Here is a 17614-nt window from a genome sequence, read left to right on the forward strand (position 1 = left end):
AAGAGCACTGGAGGCAAAGCCAAAGCCAGCTCTTTGAGATTCATCTCCTGCTCACTGCCATCCTCCCTGCACCTCTCCCACCAGGCTCCCCCTGCCCAGGTTCAGGTGGAGATCAGGAAAGGATCTTTCCCAGAGGCTGCTGGCACTGCCCAGGCTCCCCAGGGATTTCAGAGCTCCAGGGGAGTTTGGACAGCGCTCCAGGGATGTTCAGGGTGGGATTGTTGGGGGCTCTGTGCAGGACCAGGATTGGAGTGGATGATCCCCTGGGGCTCCTTTCCAACTCAGGAAATTCCAGGACATTTCTTCTCACCTCAGAACAGACTGAGGAGCTGATGACTGACATCAGACCCCGCAGAAAACACCACCAACCTCCTCAGCAGCCCCTCCAGGGACATGGGATCTGGATGGGGGCAGAGGTGACACAACCCCTGCACTGCCACCAGCACCAGCTTTACTGGCTCCCAGATCTTTATCCTACATAAAGCCTAATTCTGCAGATTCCTGCAAGCAAACCCACAAAACAAATGTTCTTCCAGAGATCTTTTCACCTGAATCTCTGCCATTCCTGGTTTATGTAAGAACCCTGACACAAACAGCCTGAGAAGGGGAGCTGGGGGAGGAGGAAGAAGGGCTGAGTTTCTGCTGAACAGCTTGGCACACATCAGGCTGGATTAATCAAGGCAGCCAAATTCAAAAGACAAAAAGCATAAAGCCCCAGCTCTGCTCCAAGGCGTGTTTGCCTGCTGCAGAGCCTGCTTTGAGTCCTCTGATCGTTTGTTTTCTGCTCAGCACACAGCTGTAAATCCACTCCTCAGAGCAGCCAGTGAGATTAGGATGTTTATTGTCTGTCTCAGTAACAGAAAAGGGATATCCCAGCGTTTACTGCCTCATGATCCCTCAGCAGAAAAATCACCTGCAATCCCAGCAAACATTCCTGGAGCAGCTGAGGTTTACAAACCACCTCTTCCTGCCAATCAAACCAAAGCTGAATTACCACAAGGTTAAGAAATAAAAAAAAACCCCACAAATAAAAATACTCCAGCTTCTCCCTGTCCCCTCATAAAACACAGAGCACAATCAATTTTCAGTGACAGGCTGGAGATGCCCCACAAGTGGGGTCCAGAAGAAGAAGCCTTGCTGCCCCCCAGAGCAGGGTTTGGTGCTGCCCCAGCAGAGATGCTGGAGTGGCACCTGAAGGCTGGCACAGTGACACGGCTCCTCTGTCACCCTGGCACCCAGGTGTGCACGCTGCCTGCACATTGTCACACTCCTGGGGGTGCCTGGAGCAGCACTGGCCATGCATGTGGCACCTGGGGACGTGGTGGTGGCCTTGGCCACGCCGGGCTGGACTCAATGGGGGCTTCTCCAGCTGAAATAATTCTGTAAGACATTTGATGAAACACAGCAAACTCATACCAAAGTATGTGCAGAGATACACAATGAACTCTAAAGGCTTAAATGTGATTTCTGGTGAGCATAGCCCTACACCTCCCCAAGGCACCCTCGCCACCTGCACTCAGCAGAGGTTTGCATGCACACCTGCAAAGTGGGGAATTCTGGGCTCCTCTCCCATCCTCACCAAGGCCACTGGGCTTTCACCTGCTTTTCACCAGCCCTAACACCAAAGCTCCCCCCTCCTGCACAGCCAAGCACACCCAGACACAGCCAGGGCTTGGCTTTGCTGCCTGCAGCTCCTCAGGGTCCCCCTGGCCACAGAAAACCCACAGGAGCCTGGCAGCTGGAGGCCTGGCAGCAAAATCCTGATGGATCCATGGGGCACTGATGGCTCTGAATGATTTCCCCATGGCTGGGCTGCAAAGCACTGTGGCTGAAGGATAAAATGTTGTAAATCCCACTGCGAGGTTCTGCTGTGCCAGCACAGGCAGGTTCCAGCTCCCTGGATCCCTTAATCCATAGGGAATGCTTCCCAGCCCTTCCCTACACATCTGCACTGCTTCCTGCTGGAAAATCCCAGTGGCAGAGGAAAAACCTCCTGGCTTTGTCCTTCTGGTGACAAATGAACCCCCCCTGGTACCAAACAAGCTTTGTTTGTGCTGTCCTCTGAAATAAAGCTTCACCAGGAAATGAATTGATCTCCATTTGGCCTTTGTAAAGATTATGAACAGGCTTAAAAGAAAGCGAATGCTCAGCCTGCTATTCACCCTGCCACTTCCTCATCATGCTCCATTCATTAATTGCTTATTCTGCTTTGGGTTTTGCTGATTCAGTGCACATGCCTGCTTGCAAAAGGGACTGACTGCCAGCATTAAATCTATTGTGTCTGTCCTGTGATGGATGTCTTTCTGTGACCCAAGCATCTTAATACACCTAATGCTGGCTGGTACAGTTCACTGTTTACAGATCCACACTCTCAAACTATTCCTGACCACAAAGCCCTAAAACTTCCTCACATTTCCCCAGGAAACTCCATTTCAAAGCACCTGCTTTATTCCAAGTAATTCTTCCTCAGAAATGTTCAGCTCTATTTTAGAATTAGGGTCTCAAAAATAGGCATTGCGATTTAGGGACACTCAGACATTTCCAAAGGCACATTACTTGGTGAGTGCTAAGAAGAAATTATTTGCAAGGCTGTAAAAACAGAATGTAGAGAATGGGATTTGCTGTGGTGAGAGGCTCTTGTAATAAAGTTATTAGGCTCAGAGAGATCTCAGGGAGATAAAAGCCAGAGCAATTCCCAGTGTCACATCCACTTAGCCAGCTCTGCCCGTGCCCAGCTCTCTCACACACACAAAAACTCACTGAGACCTCCTTGCTCTTGGATTTTCCTGCTGGAAAAGTACACAAAAGGCTGTCAGAGCAGCAGAGCTTGACTCCCCCTGTGCCTGGTCTGGCTGGGCAAGTGCTGGTTTGGAGCAGAAAAGCTCTGGGCAGGCCAGGGGAGCAGGCTGGGGGCACAAACAAACACACAAGCCCCCATTTCCCTGGAAGCCAACTGGACAGAAGAGTTTCCAAAGCTTAAATGGGTTCATTTATCCTCATAAGCAGTTTAGCCACGAGTATTTATGGTAACACAGGTATTTTTCAGCAGAGGAGTACAAAAGCGAGTTGTTAAATTACACTAATCCCATCCTCTGCCAAAGTGATCATTTACTACTCCTGTTTACATTAGGAACTGTTTTATAGCACACTCCTGCCACAGAAGCCTTCCCTGAAGCACCATGTTCCCAGCTTACAAGAACAGGTAATAACTTTGCAGGCAGGAAGGGAAAATTGACAATTAGTGGGATGTGAGGCACGAGGAAGCCCGAGGTGCTGTGCCATAAATCCCTGGTCAGGTGCTTGCAGGTGACACTGAGCAGCTCACTGGGAAGAAGAGACTCCAACAGGCACTGAACAAACTCCAGCTGCTCTCCCCAAGCTGGGTGTACAGCAGGAATTGGGGCTTCAGCCACCAAAGGCTCCTGAGCCCACACGAGCTGCCAGGGTGTGCTCCAGTGAGCTCTGCTTCAAAAGGAAAAGAAAGAAAAAGCTGTCCCGTGTCCCCATCCAAAGCCACGACAGAAACACGGCACAAAGCCCTGGATTTTCCACAGCTCCAGCTCTAGGGACACTTCCCCAGCTGCCTGTGTGTCCCAGGAGCCAGGCTGCCCCCACAGGTCACAGGAATGGGCTGAAATAATAACCCACAAATGCAGAACACAGCTGGCAAAGCGTGCCTCTGGAGCCTTTGCTTGCCCAGTTTTCAAGCAAAAGCATTGCTGGAAGTCAGAAGCAGCGTGTCCAAACACACTGAGGAATAAAGATCAATACTGGTATTTATTCAACAGCCTGCTGCTTTGTGTCAGTGCTGGGAGAGCAGCAAAGAGGCTTTTTCCTCTCTGCAAATCATCCCAAAGGCAGCAGAAGCTGCAGCCCCATCCCTGGAGGGGACAGGGCACCAGCAGCCCCTGCACACCCAGAGCAGCAGCAGCAGCAGCTCCTCAGTGCCCTGAGGTGCAGGAGAAATCCAAACCTGAGCTTGTCTGGAGCTGGCTTTGGAGTGATCTTCTACCCCTGTGACCTTCAGAGCAGGGAGGGACAGCCTGGGACAGGCTCAGTGACAGCACCAGGACCTCACTGGGCTGCAGCTCCTCCCGAGGGCTGCTCCCATCTCTGCTCCAGGGAACAGGGACAGGGACATCAGGGGGAAATCCTGGCTCTGCTCCAGGGAACAGGGACAGGGACATCAGGGGGAAATCCTGGCTCTGCTCCAGGGAACCGGGACAGGAGGAGAGGGAACGGCCTCAGGCTGGGCCAGGGGAGGCTCAGAGGGGACAGAGCAGGAATTTCCCCATGGAAAGGGAGCTCAGGCACTGGAAGTGCCCAGGGAGGGTTGGGATCCCATCCCTGGAGGTGGCACTGAGTGCTCTGGGCTGGGGACACGGTGGGGATGGGAACAGGGTGAGGATCAGGGACAGGGTGGGTTCCATGATCCTGGAGGGATTTTCCAGCCCCAGTGGCTCAGATTCCCCTGAGCTGGGTCCCTCCCTTCCAGCCCACGAGGTTTCCATGACTTTGTGCAGCCTGGCAGGATAAAACTGCCTGGAGCCACACGGAGCTGGGGCAGATTGGGCAGGACAGAGCACAGAAAATATCCAACAATCCAGCCCTGAGCTGCAAATCTGCTCTGGCTCTGGTGAGCCCTGTTCTGGGGCACAGCTCTGCTTCATTTTCACTGCTTCATTTCTCTACCTGCTCTCCCAGAAAATTTCCAGGTGGCACCTTTCCAAGTACTGGAAAATATTCCTTTTCCTTATGGCTGAAGCTATAAAAAGCCAAGGGCTGGAGTGTTTTTCACACAATTCTGGATCAAACCCACAACCATGGACTGGGAGAGGAGGTGTGCAACCAGTCCTGGCTTTTTCCTAGAGCTCTGAGGATCCTTTAATACACTCCCACATGCAATTCAAAGGGAATTTCACATCTGAAAAAGTAATTTTTTTTTTGTTCTTTCACTGTCTTGATTCCTCTCTGTTTTTTTCCCTTCAGTTATTAGATGAAGAAAAAGCCCTACATCTTGCCTCTCTTTTCCTGGCTGCTGTTTGGATGTAGGACTGAAAGCCATCAAAGCACTCTTTGTAGAAGGTAAAATAATGGATTGTAGTAGCACATTGTGCATGCAAGAGAGAAGGAGCTCCTCTGACCTCCTTTGTTTGCAATAAGCAGCAATCACAACAAATAAACAGGCATGAAACTCTATTTCCCAGCAAATAGCACTCTTATAATTCGAGTAGTTTGTTTTGTCCTCTTAAACACTGTCCTTCTCCTCAGACCCACTTCAGCAAGGCTGGCTGACCAGCCCAGGGCAGGACAGGAGAGACTGGCACAGCAGCACAAACTGGAATGCCCCAGATCCCTGAGCCATCTCTGAAATATCTGCACGGCTCTGACACCTCCAGCACAGCCAGCACGCTCCTGTGGGCACAGGGAAAGGAAAAAGGGCATTTTGTTTCATTAAAGGAGGTGCTGCAGCCCCAGGTTTGGGGAGGAAATGAGATGAGATGCATGGAGCAGTGGCCTGGGCAGGTGGTGAGAAAACTCCTGATGTCAGTGCCTGGGTACCAGAGACACCTGAGACAGAGACACTGCACAGCCAGGGAGCTCAGCTGCTCCCAAAGGGGAGGAGATTTCTGTATTTTCACAGGAAAATAAGTACAATGGCCCGTGAAAGTTTCCCATCAGAGGGAAAGCACAGGCTGAGCCCCTGGCACGAAGGGCTCAGCAGGAACATTTGGGATCCAGCACAAGGGAAGGGAAGTGATCCCAGGGGCAGGAGACACAACCACAGCCTCCAGGAGCATCCTCCTGGGCAGTCCTGACACGTCTCAGTCACTCACATTCATCACTTTCCAAATATCAATTCTATCATTCTGTGATCTCTGTATGAAACATATGTGAATATGTTTGGGTTCAAAAGCCAGAATGGAATTCCTGGGCCCTACAACACCCCACGAGTCTGGGGGAGGCTGAGGCCCCAAGGCAGCCCCGTGACAGAGGGCAGGGGGCTCTCCAGGGATGGGGAGAGACCCCAAGATGAACAGGGCCTCCCTCCAGCCCACCATGAGCAGGTACACACTGACAGCCCACACACAAACCACCTGAAATGAAAGTTAATCACAACTTGACTGAGTTTCTTTAAGTTAATTTGTCAAACAACAACTCAAAGTCTGCTCAGAAGCCAAAGCTCTCCATCTTCTGCACTCTATCCCAAAGGAAGGCTCTCAGCTTGCTGCTGCACGAGGTCCCTGGTAACAAAGCAGCCAAAGGCAGATGGTTTGAGAAGCCCAATTGCTGCCAGGCTCCCATGGCAGCAGCTCCGGAAATAATGGTGTGATTCAGGCACTCCACCCCGCAGTGTGCCGCTCTGACTCAGCCCCAGACACCCCAGGGAACAGCTACACCACGCCAGGGATGTGCAACTGTTCCCTCTTCAGCTGCAGGTGATGGGGAGGCTCTGCCCAGGGCACCCACCCAGGGTCCCACGGCAAACACAGACCAGGTGCTGCGAGAACACAGCAGCAAATCGGGCTCCCAACACCTCCAAACCTTTTCCACCAGAGGATCCCAGAATGGTTTGGGCTGTTAAAGCCCTTCCAGCCCCACCCCAGCCATGGCAGGGACACCTTCCCCTGTCCCAGGTGCTCCAAACCCATCCAGCCCAGCCTGGGGCACTGCCAGGGATCCAGGGCCAGCCTCCCTGGGTACCCTGCTCCTGCATCTCCTCATCCTCACAGGCACCAACTCCTTCCCAATATTCCACCTAGCCCTGCCCTCCGGTGTTTTTAATCCATTCCCCTTCATCCCATCACTAAATCCCTTGTCCAAAGTGCCTTTCCATGCATTTCCTGACCCGTGCACGGGACCCCAGGGCAGGCAGGAGAAGGGGCTGTGTCACCCTCAAGACATGTGAAAAATCAAACTGGGAGTTGCTTATCTCTTACACCATCCTTGCTCTTCCCTTTGATACCTGGAGGCTCCTCCTGAGCTCTGCAGCAGCAGGAATGTGTCATCTGCACCCAGTGATCCAATAGTCCTAACAACCCTGGGTATTATTTCTCTTAAATCTACCCCTTAATCCTATAATGCCATAAAATACCACTGAATCAGAGCTTAGCAGGATTCCAGAGAGCAACAGACTTTTAAAGAGATAATGAGAACTCCACGTTTATATTGGATAGGATTGAAAGGAGGGAATGGGGGGAGGCAGAATGTACCAGATGGGCAGATTATTTCATAGTTTCCCTTAATATGATTTCTTCCACCTGAAGCATCTGGTAATTCCACTATCAGAGATTAGATGCTGGATAAGATGGACAGGCAGGCTGATCTAACAAAGCAATTTTATTTTCTGGCTCTACACAGGAGAGGTTCCCATCAAATCCTGTATCACAGGATAAAACAGGTGCGTGAAATGTTGTATCCAAGCATGGAATGTTTGCAGGGATCCCATGTAAATGTGCTTCACTTTCAATACAGAAATCAACACATCTCCCAAACCCCCCGTCCTCCCCAGGCAGGCTGAGAGTGCTGAGAATGGATAAACAATAAAACTCACTCAGCAGCCTTGTCCTTCAGAGCCTTTTGCAGGAAATTGAAGAAAATCTCTCCAGCTATTTTTTGTGGAGATTTGTGTTCAAGTCCTGCAGGCAGCACCTTGGGTACTTCCAATCTGGAAGCAGAGATTGTTCTCCAGAACATGCAGGAATTTAATCTAAAGCCAAAAAACCCAATCAAGCATGACAGAAACGTGTTCCCAGTGCCCTTCTCATTATGGCACTGCTTGGCAGCAAGTTCTGGAATAAAAGCAGCAGTCCTGCCTTATTTAGCCCAAGGAAGAGCTTTCCCAGCCATCCCAGCTGGAATCTGTGGCTCAGGTCACTGGGAAATCTGGTGCACACCCAGCAGAGCCTTTCCTGCCCAGCTGAGGTCGGGATCAGGAGCATTGTAAGGTCCAGGTGTGACAGGCACAGCTCCTGCCTGGGATCAGCTCCACACGACTCATCCCAGACCATGGGAACCACTGGGAACCACTGGGAACCACTGGGAACCGCTGGGAACCAGCCCAGGGCAAACCCCTCTCCCTGCAGGAGGAGAGATTCCAGCTCCCAGCACAGCTGAGCAGCCCCAGCAAGAACAGGGAAAGGGAAAAGAGAGGGGAAATGGAACAGGAAAGGGAAAGGGAAAAGAGGATGAGGGAAAGGGAAGAAAAAAAAAGGAAAGGGGAAAAAAAAGGAAGTGGGGAGGGGAAAGAGAAAGGGAGAAGGGAAGAGAAGGGGAAGGAGAAAGGGGAAGAAGGAGGAAGGGGAAGAAGGAGGAAGGGGAAGAAGGAGGAAGGGATAAGTGATGGGGAGAGGAGAAAAGGGGAAGGAAATTGCTCAAGCAAAGCAAAGATGATAATCCAAACCACCAGAAAGGGAAGCCACAATTCCCCAAATCAGGGCAAGCAAGGTATTGTGCCACAGCTCCGTGTGCAGAGAAAGACCTCGCCTCCTGAGCATCATCCTCACACCTCTGGGACCATTTTCCCAGGGAAACTCCCTCCTTTCTCTGCCTCTGGAGGACTGGGAGGCCCTGAGCTGTGAGCTGGGCTGGCTCCTCCTCACCACCAGCACCTGAAATCACTCAGAGCAGGGCTATCCGAGTCCCTGAACCCTCAGTGATGCTGACCACCAGGCAGGGAGCCTGGAGACTCACAAATATACACAAAACGTGCCAAGCTCCCCCTAAACCCTCCTTGCTGCAGCTGCCTTTGGCCACAGGCACAAAAGAGGAGCAGGAGAAGGGCTCAGAGCTCAGGTGCAGCACGGCTCAGCACTCAGGACAGTGATACTCGACCACACCAAACAGGGAAAGTTTTTCCTGAAAAACAGGGAGAAAATGGCAGGGCTGTGGAGTGCCAGGCTGTGGCAGGACCAGCCCCAGCCCATTGGCATTCCAGACGCTCTGCAGCCTTTAGCTGAAGCACACAGGCTTCACTATTACATTTAAAACTACTACATGCTTTGTAATGCTTATCAGCTGGAGGGTTTTCAACAGTTTTTCCCCTCCTAATGCTGCAATTTCAAAGCCATTTAGGCTAATTTCCCTTGACTTGAATCTATTTTAATCAGAGACCAGGATACTTGACTCAAATGGTTTGTGTTCAACCCTCCATAAAATCAGCCATAAAACTTTATGCAGTAAATAGCAAGGGAACCTTGAAGCCAAAGGTAGGAAGAGGTGAAACTTTCCAAATTCTCCAGCAAACTGCAGCCTATTACACACCAGACCAACTGCTCTCCTACAATATCAGGACAATTGATCCCCAAAACAAAAAGAAAACCAATAAACAAAACACACTCCTGAAGTTCTCATATAGATAGAATTGCACACTAAGCTGTGCAGCTGCACTCAGCACCCACAAATCCTCTCCCAAGCCTCAGCCCAGCTCCAAACTGAAGCATTTTTAATGTACTGCAGTGCCCTGTCCTCTCCCCCAGTCTCCCATGGAATGATGGAGAGTGGAACTGAGGAAAAATACAACACAAGCCTGAAAATGTCAGAATTAATCCTTTTCTCCCCCCAAAATCTGAAAAGAAACATTATTTCTCAAATTAATTCTCGCCAAGTAATGCTGGCTCTGCTGGAAGTCAGAGCTGTGGATGAGAAATGGAAATGAGCAGCTCAGCCCCAGGTAGGTGCTGGGGAAGGTCTCGCTCCAAGGATCCGGCTTTGTGCTGGGATTTGCATATCACAGAGGCAGAGGTGTCTCTGCACCTGTACCTGCAGCTCAGCCTGCCTGAACCTGCAACAGCAACACGCAGGAAGGGCATTCACTGCTCTGGAAACTCAGCCAGGGATTTCTGCTGCCAGTGGTGGGCAGCCCTGGGGGCTCCGAGGGGCTGCTTGGAATTGGGGCAGCACCCAGAGGTGAAGGAACAGGAGCTGGAGCTGTCCCTGGGACAGAGGGGACAGGAGCTGGAGCTGTCCCTGGGACAGAGGGGACAGGAGCTGGAGCTGTCCCTGGGACAGGGGGGACAGGAGCTGGAGCTGTCCCTGGGACAGGGGGGACAGGAGCTGGAGCTGTCCCTGGGACAGGGGGGACAGGAGCTGGAGCTGTCCCTGGGACAGGGGGGACAGGAGCTGGAGCTGTCCCTGGGACAGAGGGGACAGGAGCTGGAGCTGTCCCTGGGACAGAGGGGACAGGAGCTGTCCCTGGGACAGAAGGGACAGGAGCTGGAGCTGTCCCTGGGACAGAGGGGACAGGAGCTGGAGCTGTCCCTGGGACAGGGGGGACAGGAGCTGGAGCTGTCCCTGGGACAGAGGGGACAGGAGCTGTCCCTGGGACAGAGGGGACAGATGTCCCTGGGACAGAGGGAACAGGAGCTGTCCCTGGGACAGAGGGGACAGGAGATGTCCCTGGGACAGAGGGGACAGGAGATGTCCCTGGGACAGAGGGGACAGGAGCTGTCCCTGGGACAGAGGGGACAGGAGATGTCCCTGGGACAGAGGGGACAGGATCTGTCCCTGCTCCCCCAGCCTGGACAGTCTGGGGCACCTGGGACACAGAGCTGCACCCCTGGCTGATGGTTTTCAGGGCTTTACAGATGCCAGGCAGCAGCTTTGTCACTGCCCCAACGTCACAGGCATTGGACATGGATCTTTCACAATCTAAACCTTCCTCAGCTCGTTGTTTTTAATCAGGGATTTCACTCCAGGCCTGGACAAACTGACACTTTCCTATTTTGAGGAACACTCTGGCAGCCACGTCTAAAATTAACCTTCACAAAGATAAACTGGCAGCGTGTCTCTCCTCATCCTCTCAACAAAATGATGTGTCACCTCCTTTAAAGCCTGTTCTCCTGTGCTGCTTGGCAGGTAAACATCACCAGCACCTTAAAAGCTCAATCCCAAAAGGAGAGGAAGGATATTGCCACTGTAGAAACTCACTTTAAAGGGCCAGATCTCCAGTGGGAGAACCCAGAGTGTCCCTGGAGGATCCCTGTGCTGGGAGGAGCCCGAGGACAGCCCAAGGGCCCTGGAGGTCCTGCAGGGACTGGAAGGAGCTGACAAGGAGGGAGGGAGGGAGAATCTCTGCACATTTTACAGCACATTAAACACCAAAAGCTCAGTGAAAGCAGAGCTGAGCTCCTGATGGCATCACTTCCACCCAAAATCATGAACTGCTTTAGGAAAACAGAGACAGACTGGGAAGAAATTCACTTTTTTCCCCTGATAAATCATCTTCATGAGCTCTCTCACTCTCTCCAATACCTGGAACCAGGGTGGGGCCAGGTGGGGATCAGTTTCTTCTCCCAGGCATCGACTGACAGGACAAGGGGAAACAGCCTCAAGTTGTGCCAGGAGAGGTTTAGGTTGGGTTTCAGGAATTGTTTCCTGACAAAAAAGGGTGGCCAGGCCCTGGCACAGCTGCCCAGGGCAGTGCATCCCCACCCCTGCAGAGTTTCACAGCTCTGAGGATGTGGCACTTGGGGACACAGGGCAGTGCTGGGGTTGGACTCAATAACCCCTGGGGGCTTTTCCAGCCTCGCTGATCCTGTGATGGCACCAGCTCATTCCAGCCCAAGCACACCAGCCTCTCACCCCTGAGCAGGGCCCTGGGAGCAACGAGGAAAGAGCCAAGAGCACCAAAGCTGGGTGGGAAAGCCAGCAGCACTCCTGGCTCTGGGCTGCCACTTGAACACAAACATTCCCTCCTGGAGCACCCGGCACGTACTTGGTGGGGCGATAATCCGGGATGGAGCGATCCAAGGAAATCTTCTCACTGAGGTAGGAGTTGTAGCCATACTTCTCGTGGGGTCCCTTGGCTTTCTCTTCCTCCTCGGGGGACAGGGTGGCTGGGAGGCCACCCTTGCCACGGCCACCATAGCCCTCAATGAGACCAAGGGACTTGGACAAACCTGGGGGGAAAACAAAAACACCAGCCCAGGTGAAACCCAGCCCAGGTGAAACCCATCCCAGGTAAAAGCCAGCCCAGGTGAAAGCCAGCCCAGGTGAAAGCCAGCCCAGGTGAAAGCCAGCCCAGGTGAAAGCCAGCCCAGGTGAAAGCCAGCCCAGGTAAAAACCAGCCCAGGTAAAACCTCATCCCAGGTAAAACCTCATCCCAGGTAAAACCTCATCCCAGGTAGAACCTCATTCCAGATAAAACCCAGCCCAGGTAAAACCTCATCCCAGGTAAAACCCATCCCTGGTAAAACCCATCCCAGGTGAAAGCCAGCCCAGGTGAAAGCCAGCCCAGGTAAAACCTCATTCAAGGTGAAACCCATCCCAGGTGAAACCCATGTCTGTTATTTCCAACTCCCAAAGAAAAAAAAAAAGCTGCTCTAAAAATCCTGGGTGTTTTGTGTTCCTGGCTGCTTTGAGTTGGTTTCCTGCAAACATTCCATGTCCTCCTCCCTTGGCCCAATGCTGGAATAAAAATGACTCAAACCCTGCAATTCCTCCTGGCTCAGGCACACTGCCCCTGGCAGCCCTGCCCCTGCTGTGAGCTGATAACCTGTCCCAGGGTCTGTGTAGATATTTAGATGGTGGGGAGGTTATTCAGGCTCCTTCCCACTCTCAGAGAGGTAATTACATGGAAGGTTAGATGTCCCCAGGAGAAGGATAGGTTGAACACAGAGCAGGAATAAAACAGGGCTGGTTAAGTGCCAGCTGAATGAATTTTAGCTCAGTGTGAACAGTGAACAGCATACAAATGGCAGGGATTTAAAAACAATTTCCCCTCAAAGCTTTCTTATCTTTTAAAGTACAGCCTTCCCAGACCCTTATCAGGGGGAGTTATTTATTTATATTGCATAGCTGAAGGAAATAGGCAAAGTTCAAAATGAGCTGCACATAAAGAGCTCCATGGATGATTTGGAGGTGGCTGTGGGAAGCCAAGTCCACGTTCATGTTATTATTTATTAGACAAGACACCTGGAATGTTAATATTTTTCATTAGCAGAGATTCACTCTGTTTTTTTCCGAGACAAAAATAAAATAACAATGATGGATTTCAGTTTGCTTTTCTGTGTTTTTGATAATGAAAGACATCAGGGCACATTCCCATTGTTTCCATGGCAGAGCCCTGACTGAGAACAGGACAGATTTTGTCACCTCTGAAGCTTCTCAAGGGACAATAACCTTGAGGCTGGTCCAGCTCTCAAAGCTGCCACTGACTTCCATTGTCCTGGACAAAACACCCCTGCCTCCCCACAGATTTAAATACTTTGTTCCTCAAAAAGTAGCATTGAAAAAATCAGCTAGGAATGTAAATCACAGCTGGAAGTACAGCCTGAAGAATTATTATTATTACTATTATTATTATTATTATTATTATTATTATTATTATTATTATTATTATTATTCCTTCCAACAAGGAAGCATGCAACATCCTTCCCTGCTCCATCAGAGCCCCTCTGACCACGCTGGGCTTGGTTGGACTTTATTTAATAACAATAAATCAGCTGTCAGGACCCCCAGGCTGAGCAGGAGCCAGGCCACCACTCAGGAGGGATGGGAAAGGTGGCACCTGCAGAAGCTCAGCTCATCCTGTCAACTCCCAGCAGCAGAACCACAGGAACAAGTATGGAAACAGGAATAGAACAGAACCCACAAAAACACAAGCCAACAGTTTTGGAACCCCATTCAAAGGTTATAAATAATATTTAGCATTTTTATTTTTGCGAGGAATCTGTTATTTCCAGCTCGTGTCTCTATAGCAAGCTGTTAGTGTTTGTGCTTTCCTCTAATGCACACTCCTGTTTTCCTGCTGAAAACATTTCCTCTGTATAGATCTATAGATTGGCCTGTTGGAAAGGGGAAAATCGCTGCCATTTGGCAAGACAAGAAATGAAGAAATAGCAGTGTAAGTGCAGACATCATCAGTACAAAAGTGGCTGCTCAGGTCTGGGGCTGAGTTCTGTGGGATGGGGGAGGCTGCACAGCTGGGCACCCCCTCACAGGAGAGACACTGCCCAAAATTGCCTTTCCCAAACCCAGGATGTCATTATGGTCTGAACATGGCTTCAGAGAGAGAAATCTGGGTTTGCAAACACATCCTCAGCAAGTATGTACAAGCCTCATCCCAACTAACTGCATTTACTGAGCTGGGAACTCACTAATCACTTTTTAAGGTCAAGAAAGTCCTTTTGGCAGGGATTTGCTTGGCACATTTAACTTCTGTGCTCAGACACTGTCCTCACTGGGTGCCCAAGGCCATCTCTGCTGCTTTTGGGGTGTGCTCTCGCTCCTGTCAGACACACAGGGCACCCCAGAGGGTGTTTGTGCTCTGCAAACTCACTCCTTCCATCTGTTTGTGCTCTTCAAACTCCTTCCATCTGCTTGTGCTCTGCCAATGGCCCGTAGGGGTGACACAGCCAAAGCCAGAAATAAAGGAGCTCATTTGCTCATTAGAGAGGAATCTTCTCCACTGCAATGCCTCTATTCCTGCACAGTCTGCACTCCCCTGAGCAGCACAGGGGTGCTGTGTGCAGTGATGTGCTGCTGGAAGGAGCACAGCAGGACAAAACCCTGGGATTGTCCCAGTGTGACTCAGGCTGGGGGAGGAAGAGCTCTGTGAGCATTCAAGGACTCTGCTGCCAACCCCAGCTCGCTGAAACCACTCGAGTGCCCAAGGAGAGCAGGAGCTGAGCTGCTTTGGCTGAAGGAGTGAGGCTGGAGCTCACCCTGCAGCATCCACACACATCTGTGGATGGGCTCAGTGCTCAGCAGTGGGAACAGCTCCTCAGACACCCCAGGTCTGAGCCTGTTTAACTTGTGTTTCCATAGAGAGCCTCTGATGGCAGGCACCCAGTGCTTTAAAAACATCATTAACGCCCAAAGCGCTCCTGAGAGTGCACACTGAATCCAGGACTGGGAGTTTCAGCTACCCAGGGTGGGACTGGCCTTGATCCTTTTGTACAACCCTTGCTACAACAGGGTGCACTGTACAATAGGGTCTCGGTCCCATTGTGCTTGGGTTCCCAGAGAGCTCAGGAGAAAACACACCTCGCTCTTATCTAGATGTCAAACACAGAAAATCACTTATCCAAGGTGACTTAGCTGAGGATTAGTGTTTACAGACAGAACCTGATTTCTTAGGAAATTAGGGAAGGGAAATTAGAGAGCCTGCCATGGCAGGGGGGTTCCTCCAGAATCCCTTCCCTCTGGAGTGACCCCAGGCAGTGACAGGTGACACCTGAACTCTGACCACAGCCAAGCCCCAGCTCTGTGGCTGATCTGGAAGGAGCAGGTAAATCCAGAGGGCCTCTCCAGCCACTCCAGCCCTTCACAAGTTCCTGTTTTTAACCACAGAGGAGCGTCTGGAGCCATTTTTTGAGAGCAAGGTGTTCAGTGAGAAGAAGCCTTGGAGGTGGATCACGCAGAGCCAGGTGTGTGCTGTCCCCAAGGACCTCCCTCCGCCCTGTGGAACAGATCCCCACTCATCCTGGGGAGTGCCACCAGTGCCAGGACAGTGACATTTGCCACTGCAGCTTCCCTTGGGGAGCAGAAAGCCAAGAGGGCTCACAAAGGTGGCCAAAGCTGGGTCTGGAGGAGCTGCCCCGTGTTCAGCAGCCAGCAGCACAGCCTTCATCTCCATCCCAACACACACCTCCTCCTCCTCCTGCCTGTACTGCAGGGGGAAGGACACCACAAATAGAACACGGAAAAACACAGCACAAAAATAATAAATGTATTTGTGCTGCTCAAGGCCCAGCTCCAAACTGATGCTAGCAGTTTGTGGTACTAGAAATTATCTTGCTAAAAAAAAAACAACAACAACAAAACATCCTTTCTAAAGGTCAGATCCACAGGAGGATACATTTAGAAGGATACTATCACATCCTCTAGGCCAAATAATTTGTCATATTTTCAATACATGCTTGGAAGGGATGTGCTGTTCATTTCAACTAGAGCAGCCTCAAAGATCAATTATTTTCAGACCAAGGCTTGTGAAGCAGCCCACGTGCTACACCCCAAACCCCCCAAAACCCCCACCCTGTTTGCAGCACAGGCAGAGACCCTGCCAGCCCGAGGAGAGCCCTGGGAGGGGAGGGGACACTGGAAAATAATCTGCATAAATTAAGGCTAAATGGACATTTTTGGCTGTGCTCTGATGTCCCAGCACGGCTGCTCTTCCGTAACCCAGAGCAGAGATAAACACCTCAGGATGAGAATATCTGACAGAAAAAAGGACAATATATGTTTACTCATTTTTCAAAAGGTCCCAGGGCAAATTCCCCGATTTTGCACAGATTAATTAGCATAATTAGTTAAGCCATTAACTGTAAGGCCTGTGAAACACCGTGTTATTTTATTGTTCATTTGTACTCAATGAGATCTTGATACATGACTGGCTTTCCTAAACACCACCTAGGTACAAATAACCAATGGCAACAGCAGTAAATGAATATATTTAAGGTGACTTCAAGACTCTGGGACAAGACTGTGTAAATCAGCACGACTTTATCACCCTGAGGAGGGAGGTGAAGCTGCCCTGAGGGCTCTGTGTGCTCCTGCCCAGGGTCTCCCCTGTGTCTGAGCTGGGATTATTGCCTGCCTGAGACTGCAGGCACTGAAGAGAATTTTACCAAATCTGTTTTTATCTTCTGCAATGTCAAAACTCTGATCTGCAGCCAACGCTGGCTGCTGCTCTGCTGGCTTATTTTTAAACACTCGCCAGCGTGTTATAAAATGAACATCCCTCCCCTCCTGAGGCTGGGGAGAGGAGCTGCTCCTCCTCCGGCAGCAGATCCCATCTGCTGCTCCTGGGACACTCAGGAGGGCAGGAGCTGCTGCCTCCAACTGCTGGGGATCAGCCAAAGCTCCATCCTGGAGCCTTTTCCAGCTGGGATCACTCTGGGGTCACCAGCAGGACACCCCAGGAGCAGCTGAGGGGCAGCACCACTGCTGCTGTGAGCTGACTGTGCTGGAAATGAAAGCCCCTCTCATTCTCCACCTCAATGCCTGCTTTTATTAATTATTAATTATTAATGCCCCAGCATCTCCATCAGCCCCTTACCTCTGTAGGCAATGAAATCCCCAACTCTGGGCTGTGTGTGAGCCCCTCAGTGCTCGTTCTGCACAGGAATGTCTGTCCACAGAGCTGCAGGAGAAATGCTTCCCATATGGACCCTGAGACAAACACAGGGCCATTGTGGCCCTTAGCCCACAGTTCCCCATATGTTCCATGCCTGGAATTGTCTGCAGAAAGTATCTTGCTCTTTATGTTAAAAGAAACACCACCACCAAAATCCTGCTGTGTGTATTTCTGGCATTTCTTCAGCCTGGCTTTGAATTCTGGGTTAGGCCATGCATTAGTCAAATGAAATAATAAACAGCTGAAAATCATTACACGAGGTCTAATCCTATCTTAAGGATAAGTCTATATCCCAGACTTAGTAATCAAGTACTAACTCCTATTTCCTGCTGTTAGTAACAGAAAAAAAAAAAAAAGTGTTTTGGGTGAAAGTTTTCAGGGAATCACAATTAATGGCCAGGAAAAAAAAATAAAAAAAAATCAGTAACTTTTCTTCTCAGGTTTGATCCTTGGCCACTGCTGCCCTGCCTAAAATGAGCACATCATGTTTTCATTCACATGGTTCCCTATTCTGTGAAATTTAAACCAAATCCA

At 50.8% G+C, this 17614-nt stretch overlaps 1 protein-coding gene across 2 annotated transcripts in view; it reads right to left on the minus strand.

The window, feature by feature from the left end:
• Positions 1-17614, minus strand: part of GALNT17 (polypeptide N-acetylgalactosaminyltransferase 17) — a 98013-nt gene that overhangs the window by 56920 nt on the left and 23479 nt on the right. For both annotated transcript variants that reach the window (XM_086859721.1, XM_023939045.2), the window contains exon 2: positions 11717-11900. In XM_086859721.1, the coding sequence (XP_086715847.1) occupies positions 11717-11900 (184 nt within the window). The remainder of the gene's footprint in view (positions 1-11716; positions 11901-17614) is intronic.

Source organism: Cyanistes caeruleus, chromosome 21, assembly GCF_971803275.1.
Source record: "Cyanistes caeruleus chromosome 21, bCyaCae1.hap1.1, whole genome shotgun sequence".
In the NCBI taxonomy this organism is placed as follows: domain Eukaryota; kingdom Metazoa; phylum Chordata; class Aves; order Passeriformes; family Paridae; genus Cyanistes; species Cyanistes caeruleus.